General features: G+C 49.1%; 10 protein-coding genes across 10 annotated transcripts; 4 read left to right on the forward strand and 6 right to left on the reverse strand.

The window, feature by feature from the left end:
- Positions 1–129: 129 nt before the first annotated feature.
- N7455_008148 (uncharacterized protein) lies at positions 130–867 on the forward strand (the record flags this gene model as incomplete). Its single annotated transcript, XM_040955585.1, has 1 exon — positions 130–867. The coding sequence occupies one exon, from the start codon at positions 130–132 to the stop codon at positions 865–867; it is 738 nt and encodes a 245-aa protein (XP_040813887.1).
- Positions 868–1174: 307 nt separating this feature from the next.
- N7455_008149 (uncharacterized protein) lies at positions 1175–2781 on the forward strand (the record flags this gene model as incomplete). The annotated part of the gene is made up of 2 exons (XM_040955671.2): positions 1175–1297; positions 1345–2781. The coding sequence occupies 2 exons, from the start codon at positions 1175–1177 to the stop codon at positions 2779–2781; spliced, it is 1560 nt and encodes a 519-aa protein (XP_040813908.2).
- A 159-nt stretch (positions 2782–2940) lies between these two features.
- N7455_008150 (sucrase/ferredoxin-like domain-containing protein) lies at positions 2941–3875 on the reverse strand (the record flags this gene model as incomplete). Its single annotated transcript, XM_040955677.2, has 2 exons — positions 2941–3534; positions 3585–3875. 2 exons carry the CDS (start codon positions 3873–3875, stop codon positions 2941–2943), a joined length of 885 nt encoding a protein of 294 aa, XP_040813942.2.
- A 1370-nt stretch (positions 3876–5245) lies between these two features.
- Positions 5246–8160, forward strand: N7455_008151 (putative C6 transcription factor; the record flags this gene model as incomplete). Its single annotated transcript, XM_040955708.2, has 5 exons — positions 5246–5959; positions 6030–7311; positions 7370–7785; positions 7843–7959; positions 8042–8160. The coding sequence occupies 4 exons, from the start codon at positions 5246–5248 to the stop codon at positions 7915–7917; spliced, it is 2487 nt and encodes an 828-aa protein (XP_040814025.2). The 3' UTR covers positions 7918–7959; positions 8042–8160.
- An 859-nt stretch (positions 8161–9019) lies between these two features.
- Positions 9020–10280, forward strand: N7455_008152 (uncharacterized protein; the record flags this gene model as incomplete). Its single annotated transcript, XM_040955572.2, has 2 exons — positions 9020–10030; positions 10089–10280. The coding sequence occupies 2 exons, from the start codon at positions 9020–9022 to the stop codon at positions 10278–10280; spliced, it is 1203 nt and encodes a 400-aa protein (XP_040813986.2).
- A 273-nt stretch (positions 10281–10553) lies between these two features.
- Positions 10554–11385, reverse strand: N7455_008153 (SDR family NAD(P)-dependent oxidoreductase; the record flags this gene model as incomplete). The annotated part of the gene is made up of 2 exons (XM_040955683.2): positions 10554–10740; positions 10802–11385. 2 exons carry the CDS (start codon positions 11383–11385, stop codon positions 10554–10556), a joined length of 771 nt encoding a protein of 256 aa, XP_040813913.2.
- Positions 11386–12273: 888 nt separating this feature from the next.
- N7455_008154 (uncharacterized protein) lies at positions 12274–12672 on the reverse strand (the record flags this gene model as incomplete). The annotated part of the gene is made up of 1 exon (XM_040955670.2): positions 12274–12672. One exon carries the CDS (start codon positions 12670–12672, stop codon positions 12274–12276), a length of 399 nt encoding a protein of 132 aa, XP_040813907.2.
- Positions 12673–13278: 606 nt separating this feature from the next.
- Positions 13279–14875, reverse strand: N7455_008155 (uncharacterized protein; the record flags this gene model as incomplete). The annotated part of the gene is made up of 4 exons (XM_040955536.2): positions 13279–13611; positions 13673–14044; positions 14095–14686; positions 14742–14875. 4 exons carry the CDS (start codon positions 14873–14875, stop codon positions 13279–13281), a joined length of 1431 nt encoding a protein of 476 aa, XP_040814018.2.
- A 603-nt stretch (positions 14876–15478) lies between these two features.
- N7455_008156 (transcription factor domain-containing protein) lies at positions 15479–18243 on the reverse strand (the record flags this gene model as incomplete). Its single annotated transcript, XM_065605813.1, has 12 exons — positions 15479–15694; positions 15752–16046; positions 16139–16623; positions 16671–16868; positions 16948–16962; positions 17015–17280; positions 17351–17566; positions 17632–17647; positions 17710–17861; positions 17929–17998; positions 18060–18097; positions 18156–18243. 12 exons carry the CDS (start codon positions 18241–18243, stop codon positions 15479–15481), a joined length of 2055 nt encoding a protein of 684 aa, XP_065460762.1.
- A 580-nt stretch (positions 18244–18823) lies between these two features.
- On the reverse strand, positions 18824–22268 carry N7455_008157 (bifunctional cytochrome P450/NADPH--P450 reductase; the record flags this gene model as incomplete). Its single annotated transcript, XM_065605814.1, has 5 exons — positions 18824–19636; positions 19706–21647; positions 21732–22011; positions 22071–22151; positions 22244–22268. The coding sequence occupies 5 exons, from the start codon at positions 22266–22268 to the stop codon at positions 18824–18826; spliced, it is 3141 nt and encodes a 1046-aa protein (XP_065460763.1).
- Between the last annotated feature and the right edge of the window lie 179 nt (positions 22269–22447).

Raw genomic sequence — 22447 nt, forward strand, 5'->3', positions numbered from 1 at the left:
GCAGTCTTTCTGTTGTACTTTTTGGACGGCTTTATTGAATGTGATCATCAATCTGCTTCGACGGCAAGTCACCACGTGGGCGTCCAGGCAATTGTCGATCATCTCGGAGGATTCACAGCTCTTATCAAAATGGGCCAAAAGGATATCACAATGCTCTTATCAGAGTTCGCATCCACAGACCTGACTAAGGCTCTCCTAGACGACCGGTCTCCTTGCTTTCCCGCTGAAATCTGGACACAGATAGAGCACGGAACAGTCTGGTGGGACCAAGAAACATACGACGGCACAACACTAGCATCGGTGTTTAGGATAATGGCAGAGATGTCTTTTTACCGCCAGCAAATCCGGGGAGACCCAGAGACACTTTCAATGGAAGTTGTGCGAGATTTTGAGCGTTGTCTACAGCCGTCATTCCAGATTCTCAATTTCGATCACATCAAAAACCCCAATACCTACATGGTGCATGAATCGACGCTTGAAACAAGGATGCAGGCCGATTCGTTCACGCGTGCCTTTCAACATAGTGCCCTCGTCTACCTCTACCGAGCAATCTGTGGCCTTCCACCGAGGCATTCATTGGTACAGCAGCATGTCCAGTCAGCTGTGGAATGCATCGGAAATATCTCGCCTCTTTCTAAAGCCCACAACTGTATAATATTTCCATTATACATCATGGGGGCCCACACGTTCCTGCAAGATCAGCAGGCATTTGTCTTAGAGAGACTTGATTCTATATACAAATATTTGTGCTTCAACTCCGTGCTGTTGGTTCGCGCAGCGTTGGAAGATTTATGGAAGTCACCGCGGCATAATGGGGAGTGGTGGGACATGTTTAGATCACTAGGTGAACATGTGCTTGTGATCTAGCTAGAGCTGTAATTACTATAAGCGTTGAAGCGAATACCATGTATTAATGACATTTTTGATGTTGCCTGCCTGCTAGGCTTACGATTGATTTGGACACGGAGCTTTCCAAAGACGCCAATAAAGGTTTAGTTAAAATGACCACGGAATCTCAATCACCCCCTCCTAGTCAACAGCCTTGGACGTGCGGGGGTGAGATTATTTAAAATGGCTCTGCCTAGCCTTGAGGCTAGTGATAAAGCCCAGCTCTCACGACCTATTTCATCATCACGTTGCGTATCCTTGGATCCCCTCAACATATAGACTGACTATGTCATCCGAACATTCGCCATTCGATGACGAGTTTGATACTCTTGTGAAAGACCAACTGGAAAAATGGAAAGTCCCCGGCTTGAGTATCGCGATTATCCATGGCCCCACTACCTACACTAAGGTAATCCCACCGATCCACTTGATACATTACATGCTCACGGAGTATAGGCATTTGGAAAGGCAGAGCTGTCTGAGCACAGCACAGGTCGACCATCTCGGGAGATGACAACTGATGCATTGTTCGCAACATGTAGCACCACCAAGGCTTTTACCGGTGCGATGACATCTATAGCAATCCAGGACAGCAAGGCCACCGAGTCCCCAATCAACTGGGACACGCCTGTCGCCTCCCTAATTCCAGAAGACTTTATCCTGGAGAACGACTACGCGACCAAGAATATCACACTTGAAGATGCACTATCGCATCGGTCAGGTATGCCCGAGCATAACTGGACCTTAGCCCTATTTTCAAAGAAGGGCCCAACGACAGGCTCTATAGTCCGCGCGATGCGACACATGCCCCTCACAACGCCACCGCGCACCAAGTACCACTACAGTAATTACATGTACATCGCTGTGTCGCATGCGTTAGAGCAACACACCGGCGAAAGGCTAGGAGCTTTCATGAAGAGGCGCATCTGGGATCCGCTCGGTATGAGGGAAACGTTCTTCTCGCCAAGCGAAGCAAAAGCAAACCCAGCAACCGCCACAAAGCTTGTACAGCCATACAGCTGGGTTCTTATGAAGGAAGGGGGAAAGTTTGTCCCGCAGCCAGAGCATGACTGTCCAGCGAACAGTGGTGCTGGTGCTATCGTCAGTAACGTTCTCGACTACGCCCATTGGGTGCAGGAGTTGATTGAAGGAACCGGACCGTTGAAAGGACATGACAGCTTAACGGATCCGCGGACGATATATTTCCAGAACGATGACTTGAATCTGCCGGCTCCGTATCATGCGTATGCGCTCGGGTGGGTCGTGGATAACTACCGCGGCCAGCATTTATATAGCCACGGCGGTGGCTGGCCTGGCTACGCGAGTTGGGTGGGCTTCGTCCCCGAGAAGAAGTTTGGATTTGTCGTTATGGGCAATTCATTTTCGGCTCGATATGCTGCGTTTAGATTGGTCACTTATCTTTTGGATAGGCGGCTTGGTCTATCCGATGATCCCAAATACGAGGAGCAGGTTGCTGCTTGTATTGAAAGACAAACTGAGACATGGGTGTCGAGTCTTAGAAATGAGGTCATGGAGGACTCGAAGAAACGGTTGTTCGCTTCTTTGCCTGATCCTCCGCTTTCGTGTTCGTTACATATATCTGGATATACTGGAACATATAGACACCCCACGGGCGCGACCTTTACGATCCAGATAATCAATGGCAGGCTTGAGGGTCACCTGCGGGATCGAGTCATTCCTTGTGAATTGTCTCTCGTTCATGCAAGCGGGGAATTCTTCGTGGGAAGGATCCATAATGCAGGATTGGACTTGGTGTCCCCCTTCCCAGTCGAGTTCTATATTGATGCTGCGGGTGTGGCTCAAAGAGTTGGTCTTCTCCTGGAGCCTGCGATGAAGGAAGAAAAGCTCTGGTTTGAGCGTTGTCGTTCTTAGGCTTTTATGTTGCTACGTAAGAGGCAGAAAAAAAAGGCAAGAGGGATCTAATACATAATACCAATCCTTGCCCAAAGACCCTGGATTTCTCATTTCCCCCGCTATTAATATATTAAAACAATTAAACCCAAATCCACTCCTAGCACTATTATCTCCCAATTACCAACTCGTTAACCCCTTCACCCGATCGAACCCACCCCTCAACTGTGACTCAGGATGCACAACCTTCCCCTGCAGAACAGTGTACTTGACAATTCCCTCACAATGTTCAGGGCGTACACGCGCGAGCCAAATCATCTGCTGATCCTTCTTACGATAAACCAAAACATTCGCAGAGAACTTGTGTCCGCCGACATGTGATACGAAGAAGATTCCAACCCCACCAGCACGGGAATCATCTGCATCCCGGTCGAGTCCAAGCGGACGGAGATGTCGCTCTAACTCGCGCTTAATCAGTGGTGCTGTAATACCACAGCGCGCGTCTCGGCGCCCGTGCGAACACAGTAGTATCACGTAGTCAAGTTCACAGGGTCGAGCGTTCATCCCTTTCGTAGGAGAGATGGTGCCGTTCCCATTTTGGTGCTCGGTGGGGTGGTCGATGTATCTGGATATCAGATCTGGAACGTCTGCTTGTGTGACGGAGTCGACATATGTGAATGATGGTAAAATTAATACCGTGGTGGCTTTGTTGGAACTTTTGTCTGTGGTTGATTGTTCTGGAGAGGTGAGATTTGACGCCGAGACCATCATGCGCTGGATTGGGTATTAGTGGAGGCTGACTAGATGTGAATTTGAAAGCTTACACCATGCTCTGATTTTGCCTCATCGAATGCTTCCATCAAGCTGCCTGTCATGTTTTCAACATGCTTTTCCTTCCAGTCGGATTGGCCCGTTGCCACGAGAACATGGGCGTGGAATTCTTTGATTTGGCCATAAAGAGGTCCTGACGTCTCGACTTTGACTTTTGACGGAAACTGTATCGTGCAGTCGGCGCAGTCCTTTAAGCATTCGGGGCCGTCCTCTTTTGGGTCCACTTTGGGGAAAACGTAGTCGTTGGTGCCTGCGCGGCCCAAGGAAAGCAAGGAACGCAACATGGTCAAGGTGCGATTCAATTGTGAAGGTAAAGTTGGAAGTTGGAAGTTGCAAGCTGAGTCGAAGAGATGTTTTGGAAATTGAAGGTTGCCTGGAGATCTGGAGATAGATATAGAGCCCAGTATCTCCGAGCGACGCCCGGAGTCGGGTTGAAAAGCCGAACCCCCGAGCTTACAGGGTTATCTCCAGACTAGGATCTCTAATGTTAAGTGGAGACGATTCTTTTTGAGAACCCCATTTTATATTGGGGCTAGTTTATTTAGTTTAACGCCGGCGTGACTTACGGCCACTTAGCATCCCTGTATTTGATCTACATCAACACATCATATCACGTCGTATCCTACTAACCTTACGGAGTAGATGGCTGGCAATTATTCGTTGAGCCTCATCGGAAGCCCAGCCTTATCAGATCTGCGGAAATTTTACACTCAACATCAGCCTCAACTTCGCCCACGTCTTTGAAAAATAGCGTATAGTGAACTGTCTGTGATATCGCAAAACGAAAACAGTATGAAGGCGGCCACCTTTGCGCCTTGTGTATCGCATCCAAATTCTCGTTTAGAGCAGAGTGAGGTAGAAAAATTTCGGCGACCGAAGTAGGCAGCACTGGTGAAACAGACTTTGAAACCAGATCAAACATATCGTCGGGTATTTCCAGGCAAGACTCCTTTCATTGGTCTTGTTTTGTGAGTAACAATCAGGTGAAACAACCCTGTGCGCGGAGTACTACATAGTTCCTCGTACGAGTATAGTAAGCAGGCCAAAGGCATGAACGCGTACAACATATAGGGGCAGTGTTGATATGGACCTTGGCAGTGATCATGGCTATTGTTGTGGTTCGAAATTAGACCAACATTGGGATTATCGCGTGTCGTCGTTGCCCAGAGATTGCCAAGGGATGTGATTTCCCATTGCCAATGCTTGAATAATTCCCGGTAGGCCTTGGGAGATATCAGTTCCAAAGTGGGAAAGATAGGAAGATATACCTACCCCCTGGCAATGCACTGAAACTAAGTGCATGCCGAGCCTCTTGGCGTCCGGTTGCTCACGGAACCATCCGGAGGTTGGATTTTGTGGGTCAGGGAAAATACACACGAAAGGGAGTATTCAGGGTATGGTGAAGAAAGAAGAAAAGAAGAGAGATGTCCTATTCTTTGGTCCTTTTAAGTGATGCGAATCAAGTGGGAGGAAAGAGAAAATAATAAATAATAAAATAAAAACGCGACGTCGGTCAGACTTTCCGGATTGGGCGGTTCCACGACCCAGAGCGGGACCACGTAAGCCGAGAGCTGGAGCCAATTCCCACGAGACTTTCTAACATCTCGGCTGTAAGATCCTTCCCAAGTATAAGCTTGTCTACAACACTGAGAGTATGGATATTCAAGGCAATATTCAGCCCGATCGTGTGCGCAAGCGCCGTCGCCGCACAATGGCGTGCACGCAGTGTCGTACGCGCAAGTTACGATGCGATCGCGAGTATCCAACTTGCAGTCGGTGTTTGAAGAGCAGAACCCCGAGCAAATGCACATATGAGGATGGCTTTTTATGGCAGCAGCCCACCACTGTCACGAATACTGCATTTACCTCCGACCGAGGGTCTGCGGTATCCATGTCCAGAGATACACCAATAGAGACACCTCCGGATTCGGGGATACCGACGGTGTCGACTCGGACGGAAACTTTCCCAACTAGTGATCCACCTCGCATGGCTATGGCCGGCGGTCCAATGCATCACGAGTATCATGGTCTTACGGGTCATGCTCTTGCACCTCCCTATAGAGGTCGACCACACGACAGAGAGCGAAAGGACTGCTTTTTGGAAACTGTTCTCGGTGCTCCTAAGGCTGCTGTTAATCAAGAACCTTATCTGAACACGGGTGTTTTACAGCGTCCAAAGCGCCCGGCCCCCGCGTCGGAGCACGGTATGCAAGCACCGTCGCAGGTTGACGATGTGCACTTTGACGAAGAAGAGGACTCGTTGTCACCCACGGACCAGCTCGACCTCGCTCCTCGCATGATGATGAGGGGCCGTGAAACTAAAACGCGGTTTAGCGGGTCGGGAATTTTTGCCAGTCTAGTAGCACAGGTCTGTCCCCCGCTGCCCAGTTTCCATTCGCTAACCATGGCTCAAAATACGGAGGCTGACATTTTCACAGTTTCCGGATATAAGATCATTTGCAGAGGAGATCAGGCTCTCTACCCCGGTTTTCGCGCAACTTCAGCCGGACCTGAGAAGGATTAAGCGCGGCCTATTCAAAGTTATGGTGATCACTCGGCCCTTTCCCGACCCTACTACCGCCTCGCTAATTAACATGCTGCCCTCGCGTGGTGTGGTTGATGAGCTTGTTGGGTTGTATATCACGTATATAGAGTCCACTCACCGCATTCTTCATGTTCCATCCTTCTTACGAGAACTTGACCAATTCTGGGCCATGTTAGACAGCCCGGCCTCAATATCTGCTGCCTTTGCAGTTCAGTTATTGCTGGTCCTTTCCTGTGCATGGAACCTCGCAGATTTTGCTAGTCTGCAGTCAAAAAGTGCGGGCGAACTCAAGTGCCAGTCTGCAGTGGAGTGGACGCTGCACGCAGGGAAATGGATCGAGAATCTTCACACGAAGCGTCCTGAGATCACATCGATGCGACTCTCTGTTCTGTTGATTTTGGCGCAGAACTCCCACGGAATGAGGCGCAGCCAGGCTTGGCTCACAACAAGTACATTAGTCAAGCAAGCAATGATGGCAGGATACCATCGTGACCCGAGCCGGTACGCACGGATCTCCGTATTCAATAAGGAGATGCGACGGCGAATATGGACAACTATTGTGGAACTGGACCTGCAAATTGCTCTTGACCGGGGAATGCCACCGTCAGTACAAAGCTTCGACTACGATGCGGCTCCGAGCCTGAACATTCACGACGACGACATCCACGAGAACAGCACTGAAGTTCCCGAATGCCGCCCACTGAGTGAAGTTACCGACTCATCTTTCCAGTCTATCATGAGTCGCTCGCTACCTCTTCGACTTCAAGCATGTTCTCTCATGCACTCCCCGCGGATCAGCTGTCGATATGAGGATATTCAGCGCCTAGACAGTGAGCTCACCCGGCATCTTTCTCGGATTCCTACTTGGGTGGTAGCAGACCCCACCAATGACATGGTCACCCAACACAAAGTAATATTGTGGAAAGGATTGATTGAGACCAAACTTTCCCAATCCTTACTATCGGTCCACACTCCTTTCGCCATTGAAGCACGACGAGAATCACTCTTTGCTCCCTCCGCGCGTACCCGCATGGATGCCGCGATGAGAATACTGTCAACACAGCGCCGAGTACACGAGATCTCGCGAACTCTATCGTTATCTATGCTTGGTGAATGGACTATCCAGGCCTATATTTCTATCTGCCAATTGCTACACACAACCGAATTTGACACCTGTACGTTCGCCGTTCGATTCAATACTTGACCATGAGAACCCAAACTCATACTTTGCAGCTGCCCCATCCTACCCCATCTCATCGACCTTCATCCTCCACAATATACCCGGTATCCCCGAGTCGCTCCTATCACTCGTAGAAACGGCCCTGATCGCTTTGGAAGAGCGCTCCATTTTAATGACCAAGGGAGCAAAAGACTATTATTTCCTCTCGACCATCGTCGCCCTAGTCAAATCCCGACTCTGGCCGACACAGGCAAGTATGTACAAGCAGCAGGTTGTCGAGCGAGTCCTATCATTTGCACAGATTCTCTTCACCCGCCATATGAACTGCGACCACCTCGGCGACAAGGGGATGGGCAATTTCAAGAACAACCAGCTGGCTGCATTTATGGCGGCTCCCACAATGGTACCTGTGATGCAGCCGGAATTTGATCCCAATGGGATGCATCCACCGCCGCAACCCGGCGTAATGGTAAGTTCCATGTCATTCTTCGTTCTCGTCTTCTTCATGCTAACTATGACTTCCCAGCCGCCTGGCGAGTTCGATCCTTTCTTGGAGATCTTCGATTGGGAGGATCTGACAAGCATGACGTTTCCCTGCTGAGCAGAATGCTTCGAGCGGGTATTGACCTTTTATACAGACACTGTACGATATATGCCTGGCCCTTCTGCATTTGCTATGCCACTACCATTGTACATATTTGAACTAGCTCACGGAATACCTATAGTAAATGTCAACAAATCTCGATATCGCAATGCGGTCATTCACATCCTGTTGCGTAATCATGAATGTTGTCAATCGGTTGGATCCACCATGAGATCATGATCGGAGATATCAGGGTTGACGGCATGCAAGGGGTGCATATCAGACAAGCAAGCACAGTCGCACTTAGCACGGATTCTTATGTTCACCCTTACTCGCAAGTGCCGAGCCTTATATGGAACTATTTTTTCTCTAGCTTTGACAGTTGTGCGTTGTTTTTGTAAAGATCCTTGCCTTCTAGCGTGAAGTATTATTGGTCATTGATCGTCATTCTAGCTATTGTGGGGACGATAATCAATAATCACCTGGCCTTGCAGATCGAGCTCCAGGGCCTTCAAAGTATACTGTACATCCACAACATATGTCATATGGCACAGAGTGTTTTGCAAAAAGCAATAACATAGACAAATAGACATGAAGAATAAGCAACAAAATAAAATAAAGATGCAGTCAGGAAACTTACCTTAACGAAAGTTAATCAGAAAAACTGGGTGCCTTGAGAATTGCGGGTCTAGTACCTGGCGGTACCTCGGTATAAGGCAAAAAATAGCCCTGGAGCTAGGTACCATCAGGTACCATTCCAAATATAGTCGCCTAAAACCCCCTAAAACACTTGGCTTTGCAAATTGACTTCGATGAGGCTCGAAGGCTGTGCTTCTTTTTCTTTTCCTCTTTTCTTTTTTAGCTCCTTGCCACTTGCATATTTATACCATGTGTTTCTCCCTCGCTTGCTTCAATTCTCCTATCCCCGTTTCTACTCCACTTGCTCTCTTCCCCCTTTCACTGCATTGACCATCCAAACATCCATCAATTGAAGAAAACAGAAGAGCCATGTGTATCACGATCTGATAACTCCCCATTCCCCGGCCAGCCAGGCCAATTCCCCTTATATAATCCCTGCATCCGCATCACACATAATTCAATGTACATAATCATCTCGAAGATGCACCACCTCCCACTCCTCCTATCAATAATCATTGCGATCGCAGCCCCACTGGTGGGGGCCGTCCCAGCCCAAGACCAGGGACACAACGCGAAACAAGTATACCAAACAACAGACAAATTCCCACTCGCAAACCCAGGAAATATCGCAGCCCACGACCCAAACATCATCATCCACGATGAGCACTACTACCTCTTCAAAGGCGGGGTCAACATCCCAATCTTGAAATCAGCCAACATATCCGGCCCATGGGAACAGCTCGGCACAGTTCTAGCCGGCGACAGCATAATCCAAAAAGGCAACCAATCGCGCCCATGGGCACCAACAACAATCGAGAAAAATGGCACGTTCTACTGCTACTACACGCTGAGCGCGAAAGGGTCCCGCAACAGCGCGATTGGCGTCGCAACGACAACAGCCCTTGACGGCAGTCCCTGGATAGATCACGGTGTCGTCATTAACACGGGCACAGGCGCTGGGTCCGAGGTGTGGCCGTATACGATTACGAATGCAATTGATGCGTCTGTGAGCGTTGATCAGGACTCCGGCCAGACGTATCTCAATTACGGAAGCTTTTGGCAGGATATATGGCAGGTCCCGCTGGCGGATGATTTGCTTTCTGTTAAGGATGCAGATGCTCCAGATGCGGTGCAGTTAACGTTTATTCCGCGTGCGAAGTCTAAGCCTGAGGAGGGCTCATGGATGAGCTTTCGAGAGGGGTTTTATTATCTTTGGTTCAGTCATGGGAATTGTTGTAACTTCAAGCAGAGATTCCCTGCGCGTGGGAAGGAGTATAGTATTCGCGTTGGAAGGTCGAAGAATGTGCGTGGGCCTTTTGAGGATAGGAAGGGGAAATCCTTGCTTGATGGGGGTGGCACGGTGGTTTATGGTTCCAATCATGGGGTTGTGTATGCTCCTGGTGGATTGGGGGTCTTGGCTGGGAATAACGATTCCATGCCCGACGTTCTCTATTATCATTACTTGAATACGTCGTCGGGGTTCAAGCATGGGGTGAGTCTTGATTTCGTCCTTGTTGTCGGGTTGGTATTCGAACTAATTGTTCTCGCAGCAAGCTGAGCTCGGCTGGAACTACTTGAACTACGAGGATGGGTGGCCGGTAACTGCTGGAGGCCAAAATGCTACATCCAGTGCCGCCTTCGTTTATGGACCTCAATTTCCCGGCTGGGGTTATCTAGTGGTCATTTTCGGTAAGGGTGGAGTGGCCAATTTTTATGTGTTCTATGCTAACGCCTGCCTATAGGTTTATTGCTTTGCATATGGTCATAGCAGCGGCTCTGTCCTGCTTACATCAATACCCTCATGCTCCTTTCTTCGTGCATTTTAGCGATTCTACTCTTATACATGGCCCTGGCGTTCGGTTGTCCCGGAATTATGTTTATCATCTAGTGATCATTCCATTCCGTTCATCATCATCATCATCAATGCATGTCATTAACATATCAAGCCATGGCGCTAAACCCAACAATTCATGCCCTAAACCTCGACCTCGCTACATGCATTTGAAACCAATAACTTATTCCCACCCACCATCAACACTGAGAATCTGTCCAGTCGTATACGACGAAGCATCACTGAGCAAGAAAACAACCGTCTGAGCAACTTCCTCGCCCGTCCCGATGCGCGGGATACTAGCTGGCGGCATAGTAATTCCACCCTGAAGTTCCTTCGCCATCTCCAGCAAAGGCGTCTGAATAGAACCCCTAACACAACTCAATTAGCCAACGCCCTCACCAAAAAAACATACCAAACATAAATACTCACGGCGCAACAGCATTAACCCTAATCTCCGGCCCAACCTCCTTCGAAACCGACTTCGTCAACCCAGAAACAGCATGCTTCGTAGTCGAATAAGCAGCATGTAACGGAAACCCCTTAATCCCCTGAATACTCGACGCATTAACAATACTACCCTTTCCCCCAGGCGCAGTCGCAGTAATCGCCCTCAGCTGCGCGCGCAGACAATACATCAACCCGGTAACATTGACACGCATCAACATATCCCACTCTGCGTCATCCTGGTCGACGAATTTGCCAGTGCCGTGTTTCTTGCCAATCGTACCGGCCATATTGGCTGCGCCGTCCAATCGCCCAAAGTGCGACACCGTGCTGGCAATCCAACCTTGTACGGCGGTCGCATTGCTGATGTCCAATGCGGTTGTTGTGATTGTCGAGGCTGTTGAGGCACCGAATTCGGTTTCGATTGTTTCTCGTGCTGTGGAGAGGACTTTTTCGCTTAGGTCTGCGAGTGAGAGGAGGGCTCCTTGCGCGTGTAGTTGGCGTGCGACGGCGAGTCCGATTCCGCCGAGGCCCGTGACAGCGTACACTTTGCCTTTGACGGAGTCCATTTTTTGGTATGGGTTTGTTGGGTATGTATTTGGTTTGTGGGATCGGGGGTTTTGTTATGAGAATTGGGAGCGTTGTACTCCGTACCTTGTGCTACACGTGGGATGTGACGGTTACCTTGAATAATGGCGGGGATATAACGTGGGGTCGGAGATTCTCCGTGGCTAATCTGGGGCCATGTTCGGGTATTTTCGAGTTGCATTTTATGGATAATAGGCTAAATGGTGTAATTCGAGCATATGACATCTACCCATGAGCACCATTTGTGGGTAAGTCAAATTCTATATATTCCTAAACACTCTGCGAGTATAAAAAATAGGTTGGATAAAGTCGAGATTTACTTGCCAGATCTACTTGCAATTTATTTCTCTGTTTGAGATACCATTAATGCTCATTACTTAGGGGTCTCGAATGAAAATCTCCTGCTTTATGCAGGTTTGCGGTTATATGCAGTTCGGGTTGTTGCATACTCTGGCGTACTTGCATTCCAGAGATGAAAGCGCTTATTTATTTCACATGCCCATGCATCAATTGCTTGTTATTGCCAAGTTGATTGGGGCTTGCCAAGAAGTCTATATTTCCACGGTTGAACATCCCAAATTGGTAATTTGTATAGAGAAGAATGACTCAAGTCCAAATTTTTCATATCAACAGCATCTAGCGACAAATGTGAATCAACTGAACCTCTCGGGTCCAAGCAGAGAAGGCTATTGGATTCAATTATAACCTATCCTAGGCCATATTAATCAAACATATCTCCGAAAAGTTTCTTGCATATATTAGCTCTCCAACAATATCTACAGCAATATATTCACATCTCATCAAACCAACTCCATAAATCGCAAACGGGTATCTCAAACTGCAACAAAATCAACATCCCCCCAATCCCCTCAAATAACCATCCCAAACAGAAGCATTGCCCCAACCATCAAAGACACCCAGCCCACCGCGGGGCGCCTCAATGCCCCAGAACTCTTATCCTTTTTAGTCCCATGAACAACCTTCTCAGCATTCAAGCAGTACATAACCTTCTCCGCTTCAGCCGAAGTCTTCGAATCACAGACAGCCGTGCAAGCATCCGGATCCTCAGTGATCCACACCGAACTCGGACAGCAAGACTGCAACACCGCCTTCATATCTCTGTAGTGGTCTATTGTCTGGTACAGCGGGACCTGATTATAATATTGCACATTGGAGGCCATGGTCGCCACCGCGTCGCTCGAGTTGGCGCATTCAGCCGGCTGTGTGAATTGCGTGCTGTTGGTGTTGTTTGCGATGGAAGATGCCATGGTGGTTTGCGCTTGCCGGGTTGATCCGGTTCGGGATATTTCGCGACGCGACGTGAAACAGGATTTTAGCTGTTATTTAAGGTGGAGATGTGCAGTTGATCGTGGTTCGTGGAGAGAGAAAGAGGTGTGTGTGGTTCGACAGCATTCACAGGGGGAAGGGATAGTCGGTGAGAATTTAAAGGGAAAAGACGGGAATTTTAAGGGCATATGAGAATTGTAAATGACCCCCAAGATCTTTCCCCTTTGAGGGAACTCCGGGAACTACTCCTGAACACCCGGGGGGGGGGGAGGTGCCAAGCCCCGTATTGCCCATAGGTTGGGGATACTATTGACTTCAGAAGTGGAGTCAGCTGCCTAAACATTTAGCTGCAGGGAGGGACTCGTTCGTTGATCCTTCAGGGTCCCATTCGTCTATTTAATGGTAAATGGTGCTAACATGAGATTAAAGGGGAAGGCGGGAGCTGATCATTTGATTTCTCCTTGCTTAGGTATTTATTTGTGATCTATGTTGTATGTCGGACGTCGTTCTATCTACGCAATATGAAGTACTCCTTTACCCCCTTCGAGAGCAATCCCCCTTGGCCGCAAAAACCCTTACGGTCATATTTACAACCGAGCGGTTTGATTGGCTCGCCGCCACATTTTCTTTCTGCGCTCATGGCCTTCGTCGAAATCTGCCAGCCATTTCTGCTCGAACCGAGGTAGGGGCCGCCCTACGCCACCACGAGGTTCTCCCGCAAGTTCGCGGAGGCTCTCGAAGTAGGGCTCGAATTCGGGGTTGAGCACTGTGAACCCGGGGCCATCGCTCTTCTTTGCGATACGGTCGGTTTCCCATTTTTCCTGCTCAGCGATGGAGGGCAGGTTTGCTTTGCCGGCTAGAACGCGCGCGGCAGCGACGGCCTGCCATTCGAAGACTTTGAAAGTCAATCCAGCACCAACCTGAGGGTGTTTTGTTAGCTTTTGGCTCGGAAAATTTTCTTTTTCGATTTGATAGACTTACAGCGCCGACGAAAACCAGAGATGGATCATGTCTATAAAAGACATGTTGGTAGAGATCCGGCACACGATTGTTGCGCGTCGCAACCTGAGGCAAGAAAGGCAGGGTCCAGCTAAAGCCCGTTCCAAAAATCAGATGGTCGACACCGCTTTCAGAGGTACCGTCTTCGAAATGCACCGTCCGTTCACCTTGATCATTACTAGTGATGTGTGAGATGGGCGGGCGACGCTGGATCTTAGGGTGCTGGAAAGCGAGATCTCCGAAATAGGCGTTGTAACGACCACGAACCACAGCAATGACTGGTGTCTGAGCACTGTCAACCAGGCTTACTGCCGTATCAGCGGCAGAAACAGACGCTCCGACGGTAATGACTTTCTGCGATGTGTAAGCGGGTGGTCGAACAACATGGTGGAAACTTGATTTACCTTTCCCCGATATTTCCCAGGCCCGCGGTAATGCTTGGTGTGTTCAACGCTACCAGGATATCTCGCAGCAAACTCCTTCAAACCGGGAATTACAGGAATGAACGGCACTGCGTAATGGCCCGAAGCCACTACAACTGCATCATACTCCTCAGACCACCAGTAATCCGACTTGACACCGTCGAGAACTTCCGTCCGGCGGAACGTAAGCACCCATTTCTGGGTGCTGGGATCTTTGATTGCGCGTTCAACAGTAGTATTGTACTGAACAAGATCCTGGTACCCCTTCCGGTTAAACAGTTCCTCAATATACTTCTGGATGACCGAGTGGTGCCGGAAAGGCGTGTCAGCGCCATGACGTTCGATCGACCACTGCGATCGAACTGTAGGAATATCCTCTTGGGAGAATGACATGGCTCCCGCGTTCACATTAGTCTCTAGCGTCGGGTACACGGGAGAGTCCGTGAACCGATCTTGCGAGACTACAGGCGTCCGGCACGGGAGGTGCTCTGGAATTTTGAGAGGCGCATCTGCTGTTCGGGCAGATAGACCATCAAAGTCGAACTGCTGAGGCGGCTCGTCATCTCGTGATACCCTATTGTTTGTTAGAGTTGAGAATAGGTGAATATATTACAGGAAGATTAACATACCAGCATCCTCCTGCTTTCTCCTGTCTTTCAAATACACGGATAACGTCGAATGCTTTCTCTTGTGCTAGCGCATCGACTGTAATGGCACCAGCTGGGCCGGCCCCGATGATGGCTATGCTTTTGATCTGCGGCATGATGTGATATTATGGATGTTTGAGGGAGATTTGGGTATATAGCCGCTCTTTAACGTCCAAATTTATCTCGGCCGAGCACTCAAAAATGGGAATATTTGGGGCGTAATAGTTTTGACTCTATCACGCCATCCAACTCGGTTTTAGCGCAAATTTGGCATTGGCGTCCAATGAGGGCTCAGGATATGATATATGAGGTAGGTGGTCCGACTCACAGTATATAAGTGAAAATTGCTTCCCTTTTAACACATTAATGTCCGATTTGAATATGCTGAGACACTCAAAACTGAAAAGTTTCTATCTTCCATCGGTCTGGCATCTCACTCGTTGATCTGATTGGCTGTCGGCATTGAAGTTTTACGGTCACGTGGGGATAACCCGGGGTTCTTCAGGAACTGCATTCTGATTGGTTTAGTATTGATGCCTCGGGATTCAGGCCACAAATCATGAATGGGAGATTCGCAACAGTATTAGCAATTGTCAAGAGGGAGGTGCCTAGGCGTTTCTTTTTTGGTAAGGGCCATGCATTTCCTTTCTAGTGCAGTTCCAGCCAAGGATTCATTGAATATATTTGTTCCTGAAAAGCTCTATTTGATTCCTTCGTACCTACTGATCATGTCCAAATTCAGGCACCATAAAACCAAACAAAGTTTGGATATTATATTGGGTCGTCCTCGGATTATCAGGCACACCATGCAAGGTTGTCTCTGGCGTGATGGGGTAGTTTAGAAAGTCCCTTGGTGACCATGACTCTATCATGTTATCTTGTAACCCGGTGTTATTACTATCGTTACTATTCGTTTCATTCGGCTGCATCGAAATCTGAACAAGGTTAGACACGGAACAAGCGGTATTCAAATATTCAAGACGGCGGTTTACCTCGGTGTCAACCGATGTGAATCCGGTAATCGATGAGCCCATCTCAGTGGGTTCTTGCTGTGGTGGTCGTAATTGATTGATGTCAAAGTCTTTGACAAATTGCCGTGCGATATGTGAAAATTCGGTGAGAATTGACCCTGGCAGGAACCCTCCAGACTTGTAATCTAAGAGACTGAAGTGACCGGCCGCTACATCCAATAATGCAAGGTTATTCCGCGTCTCCGGATGTGTTGGATTGTGGACGACGAAGTCAAATAGGATGAATAATGCTGCGAGGGGTAAAACGGCCAGAATGCTATCTCACAGGTCAGCTTTTGGCTTAACAATCCTTCAGAAACAACGTTTCTCCGTCGTCACAGAGACACATCGAGAGATAATGTTGCTTACAAATTTGGCGTGTAGGCAGCCATGTCAACATACTTGCTTCCTTCCACGATCGCTCTTGCGGTATACATGAGTAATCGTTTGCTCTTTTCCTGTCTTAGTGAATGGGTTTGTCTGCTGACGCTTACATTAAGCCTCGATAGGGCGATGGTCAAAGCGTAGTAGGAGAAGTTGGTGTGCAGAACGATCATTTTGAAGCTCGGCTGCGGGAAGAAGGAAGACAGGCAGTTCGGGTCAAGAAGCGGCATGCCAGGTCGAAAGCCCACAGGCACTGCTATTCGCCACTTTTCTAATCGACCTTCAATCTCATCGATCGCGATATGATGTGCCTCCGTGGTCTGAAAGGCGGCGCTGACGGAGAAGACACATGCATATGCTTGCGAGAGAATTCGACCAAACTTGATGGCTGACAGAAACCAGTTATACTCCCCGAAGACGGATTCCGGGACGTCAGGAATTGGACAACCGATGTCGTAGTCCGAGATCATCTGATTTGAGGTTAGTACTATTCTGACTAATGCCTCTAGTTACCTACTGAGCTTTTGTTGCCGTGAAAGGCCATTTGCTTCTCCATGTAGTATAGGACCCAGAAAGTTCTGTGGCAGGTATTTTTGTGTCGCTGGTCCCCGGTGGCCAGTGCTCTGTGGTAACCGAGGCCTTGGGCCATTCGGGTGGCTTCCATGAGCAAGACCTCGTCGATTTGAAGACAACAGGTCGTCATAGCGAATATTGACTAAATAACACAACTCATTGTATTAGCCAACCCCCTTTGAATCACCTTTCACTCCTTGTTCTGGATCGTCGCCACGTACCATGGCAATTAGAGCCTATTTTCTTGTTATCAGCTAACTGCCGAAGTAACCACCTCAAAAAACATACCTGAAGGCCCATCAAGGTTCCTCGTGGCATCAGTATATCCGACACAAGTCCCAATGACACCTGGAAAAGTTTCCACGCCTTTCCATTTCCAGGGTCAAACGCCCCACCTTCATGATACTGGCATCCTAGGGCCAAAACAGTGTGATACAAAGCCGAGAATGCAGAGTTGGCACAAAGATCCTCAGAGAGACTGGGCCCAAATACCTTATCCTCAAAAGTATGACGATCCAAAAACGGATACGTCGGGTGCAGTTGGTTGAAGTAAGCTACATAAGTTTCCCAGAAGGGTTTGTCAACAATGAGAGGATAGGGGTAGACAGGAATGAATCAACTCACAGTCAGTATATAGCCTAATCCTTTCTAGTGAAACTTGCTCGATATCAGACGGATGTTTAAACGAGATGGGCGATGAAGATGGACCCTGGGCGAGAAGCCGAGATCGGATGATTGATTCGATAGTTTCCACTAGCTGGTTGAGCCGGTCATTTCCTAATTGTTGTGACAAGGACCGGATTCGACGCTCGGAGAAAAAGGCAAGACTGGAACTAGTCACTTGAAAAGAAAAGGTTGTCAGGACATGCGGGCTGCTTGAAAGATAGACCTTTGCAGTAGCATACCGTCATGGTCAGGTGCCTGGGTACAAATATCTGGTTAGTTTAAGGGATATTATAGGACAGAATATTTGAGAAGCTGACCCTCAGTAAAGGATTAGTATCCCGAAACACCCCAGTAGTACCGTGGTTTTCCAACATTTGGTCAAGAAATACCGGTGGAAGACTCGTTTGAATGCGAATTTGTTCACTGGGGGGCTCAAAGAGAGGCCCCTGGTGCTGACTGGATGTCGCGTCTACTCAATATCTTTTAGGAATCCGAACCATGAATTGAACCGGAGGGGTGTTCAAATCGCAACATACGGTTAGTTTCAGTGGCACATTTCCTTAATTTACGCTTGCTCGGGGGGAAATGGCAAGTCTCCTTCCGCTTCTAGATCGAGAAATGTTTCAGTTGCCGATACGAATCCTTGTTCGAACTCTCGCCATCTTACAATGCAATTGGTGCATCGGATACGTTGTCCGGGGGGCACTGAGAGACATACAATTACAACCAACGTCCCTGAGACCAAAGGGGGGAATCGACATACTGATGCAGCGGACTTTCCGGCTCCTGCACTGGTCACAAGTTTTGCAAGTCATGTTTTCTGAGGCTTCAGTCCCATTCTCACTCGACATTATTGTAATGTGAAGACTGGTGTAGTTTGATAGATTTTCGTTGGATGGGACTTTCGGATATTGGGATAACGTGGGAAAGGTAAGGTGGCAATTGGCTGAGCTCGGGAGTCGACCGTTGTGCTCCGCCACAATTTCACCCTTAATCCACTTGTGAGTCAACTGGCCAACTCATTGACCTGAAACAGCAGACTTGAGGCTTTACGTCTTGCTTCATTTTACATTATATCTAAACCGAGAGTAACCGAGTCTTTCAAAAAAAAAAAAAACCCCTATTTCTTGTCCCACCTTGACCAGATTTTCACGTTGAATCCAATGAACAGTTTCGACAATAATGTCTAGTTGCAAAACGAACTATATATATTATGCGGACGATGCTGCAGTGCCTAAGAATTCGGTAGTAACTTCTTTTAAGGTCGTTTAGGTTTGCAGCTCAGCATATATAACGTATCAAGAACCGCTCAATGGATATTCCGAAAGTAAATAGTCAAATCTCCACCAAAGTCCATTCTCTTGAGCCTTGCTACAAAATTGGTATCAAATCCAGACAAAAGCAAAAACACAACCCAGACACAGTACCCATTTAGAAAATCTCCGTAATATATCGCTCCTCAGATAACGTGCCCAACATATTCTCCAACACAGCCTTGACCCCCTTGGCCATGTTGGCCGAACCACAGAGATAGATTATGGCATTGTGAGCCCACATGTCCTGGATGGTCTCGGTTTCGGTAAGCAACCGGTGCTGCACATACCGACATCCCTTGGCCAGGTAGTGGTTCGGGACTTTACTGTACGCCCTCCGGACCTCGACCACGCCCGCAGATTCAAAATCGGACAATTCGTCGTGGTAGAGATCATCGAGGTGGGGATCACGACAGCCGAAGAACAACAGCGCCTTTGCGAGTGGTTTGCCCTGTTGCAGGCAGGACATGCGGTCCTGGATGAAGCTGCGGAAGGGGGCAAGGCCACTCCCTGCACATATCATGATGATTGGATTGCTGGACTGGTCTGCCGGCAGATGGAAGGCGTCTTTAGCCGGTCGCGGAGATACATAGAGAATAGACCCCGGAGTTAGCGAGGCGAGATAGTTCGATCCGACGCCTAGATATCGACCATTCCCGCTCCATGCTGGCTCGTTGACAATGGAGAAGGTGAGCGAACAGTGCAAAGGCTTGAAGGAGGGGGCCATGGAAAGGGAGTATGTGCGAACACGCAAAACGGGGAGCATGGAGATAAATGTGGCGATAGGAAGTGTAATGGAGGTGAAGTGTTCGAGGAGATCCAAGACCGAGACACGCTTATCTCGGATAAGTGAATCGTAAGAATCGTGGAAATCGAGCAGCTCCTTTTTGTCATCATCTGACGGAGTGGCGGAGGCGAGGCTTTTGAGGTTCTGCGAGGTCATTAGTTAGCCAAGTACGTTGAATTTGAGTGAAGTTGAGATATCAGATTATGGACATACATTCCGCGTTGCCGGTTGAGATAGCTCCAGATACGAGCTGAAAAGTTCGGCCGCCGACACTGGTGTAGCCTGGGGCAGATCGAGGGCGTTGGAAGACTCGAATGTGATGCTATGATCCGACGCGAGATTCAATCGAGCTAGTGCTCTCAAGACTGTACTGGGTGGATTGATGGGGAGGATATTGACATGGTCGCCTGGGCGGAGGGTAGTCTCGCTTGGGATCTGGAATTCAACATGTCGCTTCTCCGGAACCCCGGGGCTCGTTAGCGCCCGGATGGCAGTCACCTTACCCTCGACGAGGCCCCGGTGCATGCCCACCCTTGCGGGCTTGCTGATGCTGATCTGGAGCTGGTGCGGATCTAATGGTTCGAAGTCGCTGCTGTCGCAGAGGTAGAACTTCTCCCGAAGGGAGGGCAATAGGTTGGTCGCTTCCCACACTTCGAGATCCGAGAAGAGATCGCTGACAGCGGCATTGGCTGCCCCTCTGGTTGTGAGACGCGTGGCTCCAGCCTTATACATTAGGTCATCGATCAAGATCGGGATGCGATAGAATGTCTTGGTCCAGTCTTGATGACCACAGCCAAAAACTGCGTAAGAAACGCCATGAAGAGACGGCACATTTCCGCTTTCAAGCCAGCCGAGAAATTTCTTCGCGTCGTCCGTGGGCTGCCCGTCGTAGGTGGTGGTTACGATAATCGTTGGCTGATCTCTCGGCAAATTGTCGACGGCGCTATCGAGTGGCGCTACATGCTGGTAGGTAAATCCGCGAGTCATCATGGTCGATGCCAGGCGGTGGGCGAGAGCTTTGCATGTTCCACTGTTGGAACCGTAGAGGAAGGAAATCGGCTGACCTCCCGCTGCATCCTGGGCGTTCTTGTTCCCGGCTAAATGAGTTGACGACCCCAGGCTCGCAGTAGCGCCCGCCGACATGTTGTGTTGGGATAGCGCCGTGGCACTCTGGCCGTGACGCAGAGTAGCTCGGACTCGAAAGCCATCGGGCTTGATTGTAAGCGTCTCTTTGATGCGTAGTTTATAGTAAGGGTCCTCTGCTACCAAGTCAAACGTCTGAAGGACCGAGGCAACCACCAGTTGAGCTTCCTGCCAGGCAAATGCCCTGCCAATGCAGCCGCGTTCGCCGTTACCAAAGGGTTTCCACGAGTTAGGTGGGAGCTTGGAGAAGTTCTCTTCCAGCATTCGGCTCGGGCGAAACTCGGCCGCGTCGGGCCCAAAGACAGCCTCGTCTCGCAGACAGACAGGCAGCAGTACGTGAATGGACTGTCCAGTATTGATCATCCATTTACCGCCCAGTACTTCCGGCTTTTTCGGTGTGACCGTAAAGGCCGGGGCGGTAGGCATCAGGCGCAAACTCTCCTTCATGATTGCATCGATGTAAGGAAGCTTTGCTAGATGCTGCACCGAGATTGGCCCCACGCCGACGACCTCATCGACTTCGTTCCGGGCCTGTTCCAAAACATGTGGATGTTGTAGCAGATAATAGAATGTAAAAGACAATAGACCGGAGGTAGTCTCATGACCCGCGATCAAGAAGGTGATGATGTTGCTGATGATCAACTCATCGCTCATGCCTTCACCGGTGACTGGGTCACGCCCGTTCAGTAGTGTGTTCAGGAGGTCGTCGACCGGCTCCGGTTTGTCTCTGCGCCCTTTGATGATGTCGCCGGCTATGCTCCTCATTGTCTCGATGTGCTTGGACATGCGCCGTTGCGCCTTCACACGCACGCAGTTTGCGACACCGGGAAGCGTTGCCTGGAGGTCGGCTTCCTTCAGCACGTATAGCATGGATTGTACAAATGGGTGCATTGTATCACTGTTGTAATAGCTATTCAGCCGGAAACTCATCGTGCAGAGGGCGATGGTATCTAAAGTGAGGCGGGTAAAATCCTCGGAGATGTTGATACTGGCCGAACTGCCCTGGCGGGCCCTATACCAAAATAACCAAACAACCAAGTCAGCCATTCTTGTACCTTGTAATTATTTCTTGAGACATATCTTAGGGGATTCTTACCACTTGAAACACAACTGGCGTGCAACATCGCTCATATCCTCGAACATGTCGCGGATGCGCAGCGGGCCAAACGCAGGCATCAGAATCCGATGAGCGATACCCCAACCGCGCTCCCCATGGTGGGCCGTGAAGAGACCATCCTGGGCCAGCATTCGTAACTTTTCAATTCCGCCCATGACGGCCTTGTGGAAGCGGGTTTCATCACAAAGCTCATCTACCAGAGCCTGGCTAGTGGCAAAGATCTGCTTCTTGCCGTTTATGGTGATTTGGAAGAGGGGTCCTGCGGTTTGTGATTAGTTATACTGATCTTAATTTCACATTTACGCAAGAGTGAAATACCGAACTCGTCCGCTATTCTGATGATGGACTGTAGGCCATTATCGAGGTCGAGGTCGAACAGATTTCCCACCACTGGCAGGGCTATATAAACGGCCAGTTAGTTAATATGCAAAAGGGAATGTAACAGCAACAGCAACACTAGCTTCAGCTGAGAGTGTTAGTTGCTTACTTACGTTTTGGTCCGGGAATACAATCCATATCTTTCCTGGCTTCCGACTGGCAGGTATGATCTCTAGAGATAATATAAACATGAATTGATGAATGATGTAGAGGCCTTCTTTGGAATACTATTGCTACTTATACACCGTGACGCTGTTCATCAACATAAAACGATCCTGGCTTAGGGCTTGGGAGTGGGGCGTGCTCATTACACGGGG

The sequence above is a fragment of the Penicillium solitum genome (genome assembly GCF_028829755.1).
Source record: "Penicillium solitum strain IBT 25940 chromosome Unknown utg000005l_segment0_segment0, whole genome shotgun sequence".
NCBI classification, from domain to species: Eukaryota; Fungi; Ascomycota; class Eurotiomycetes; order Eurotiales; family Aspergillaceae; genus Penicillium; species Penicillium solitum.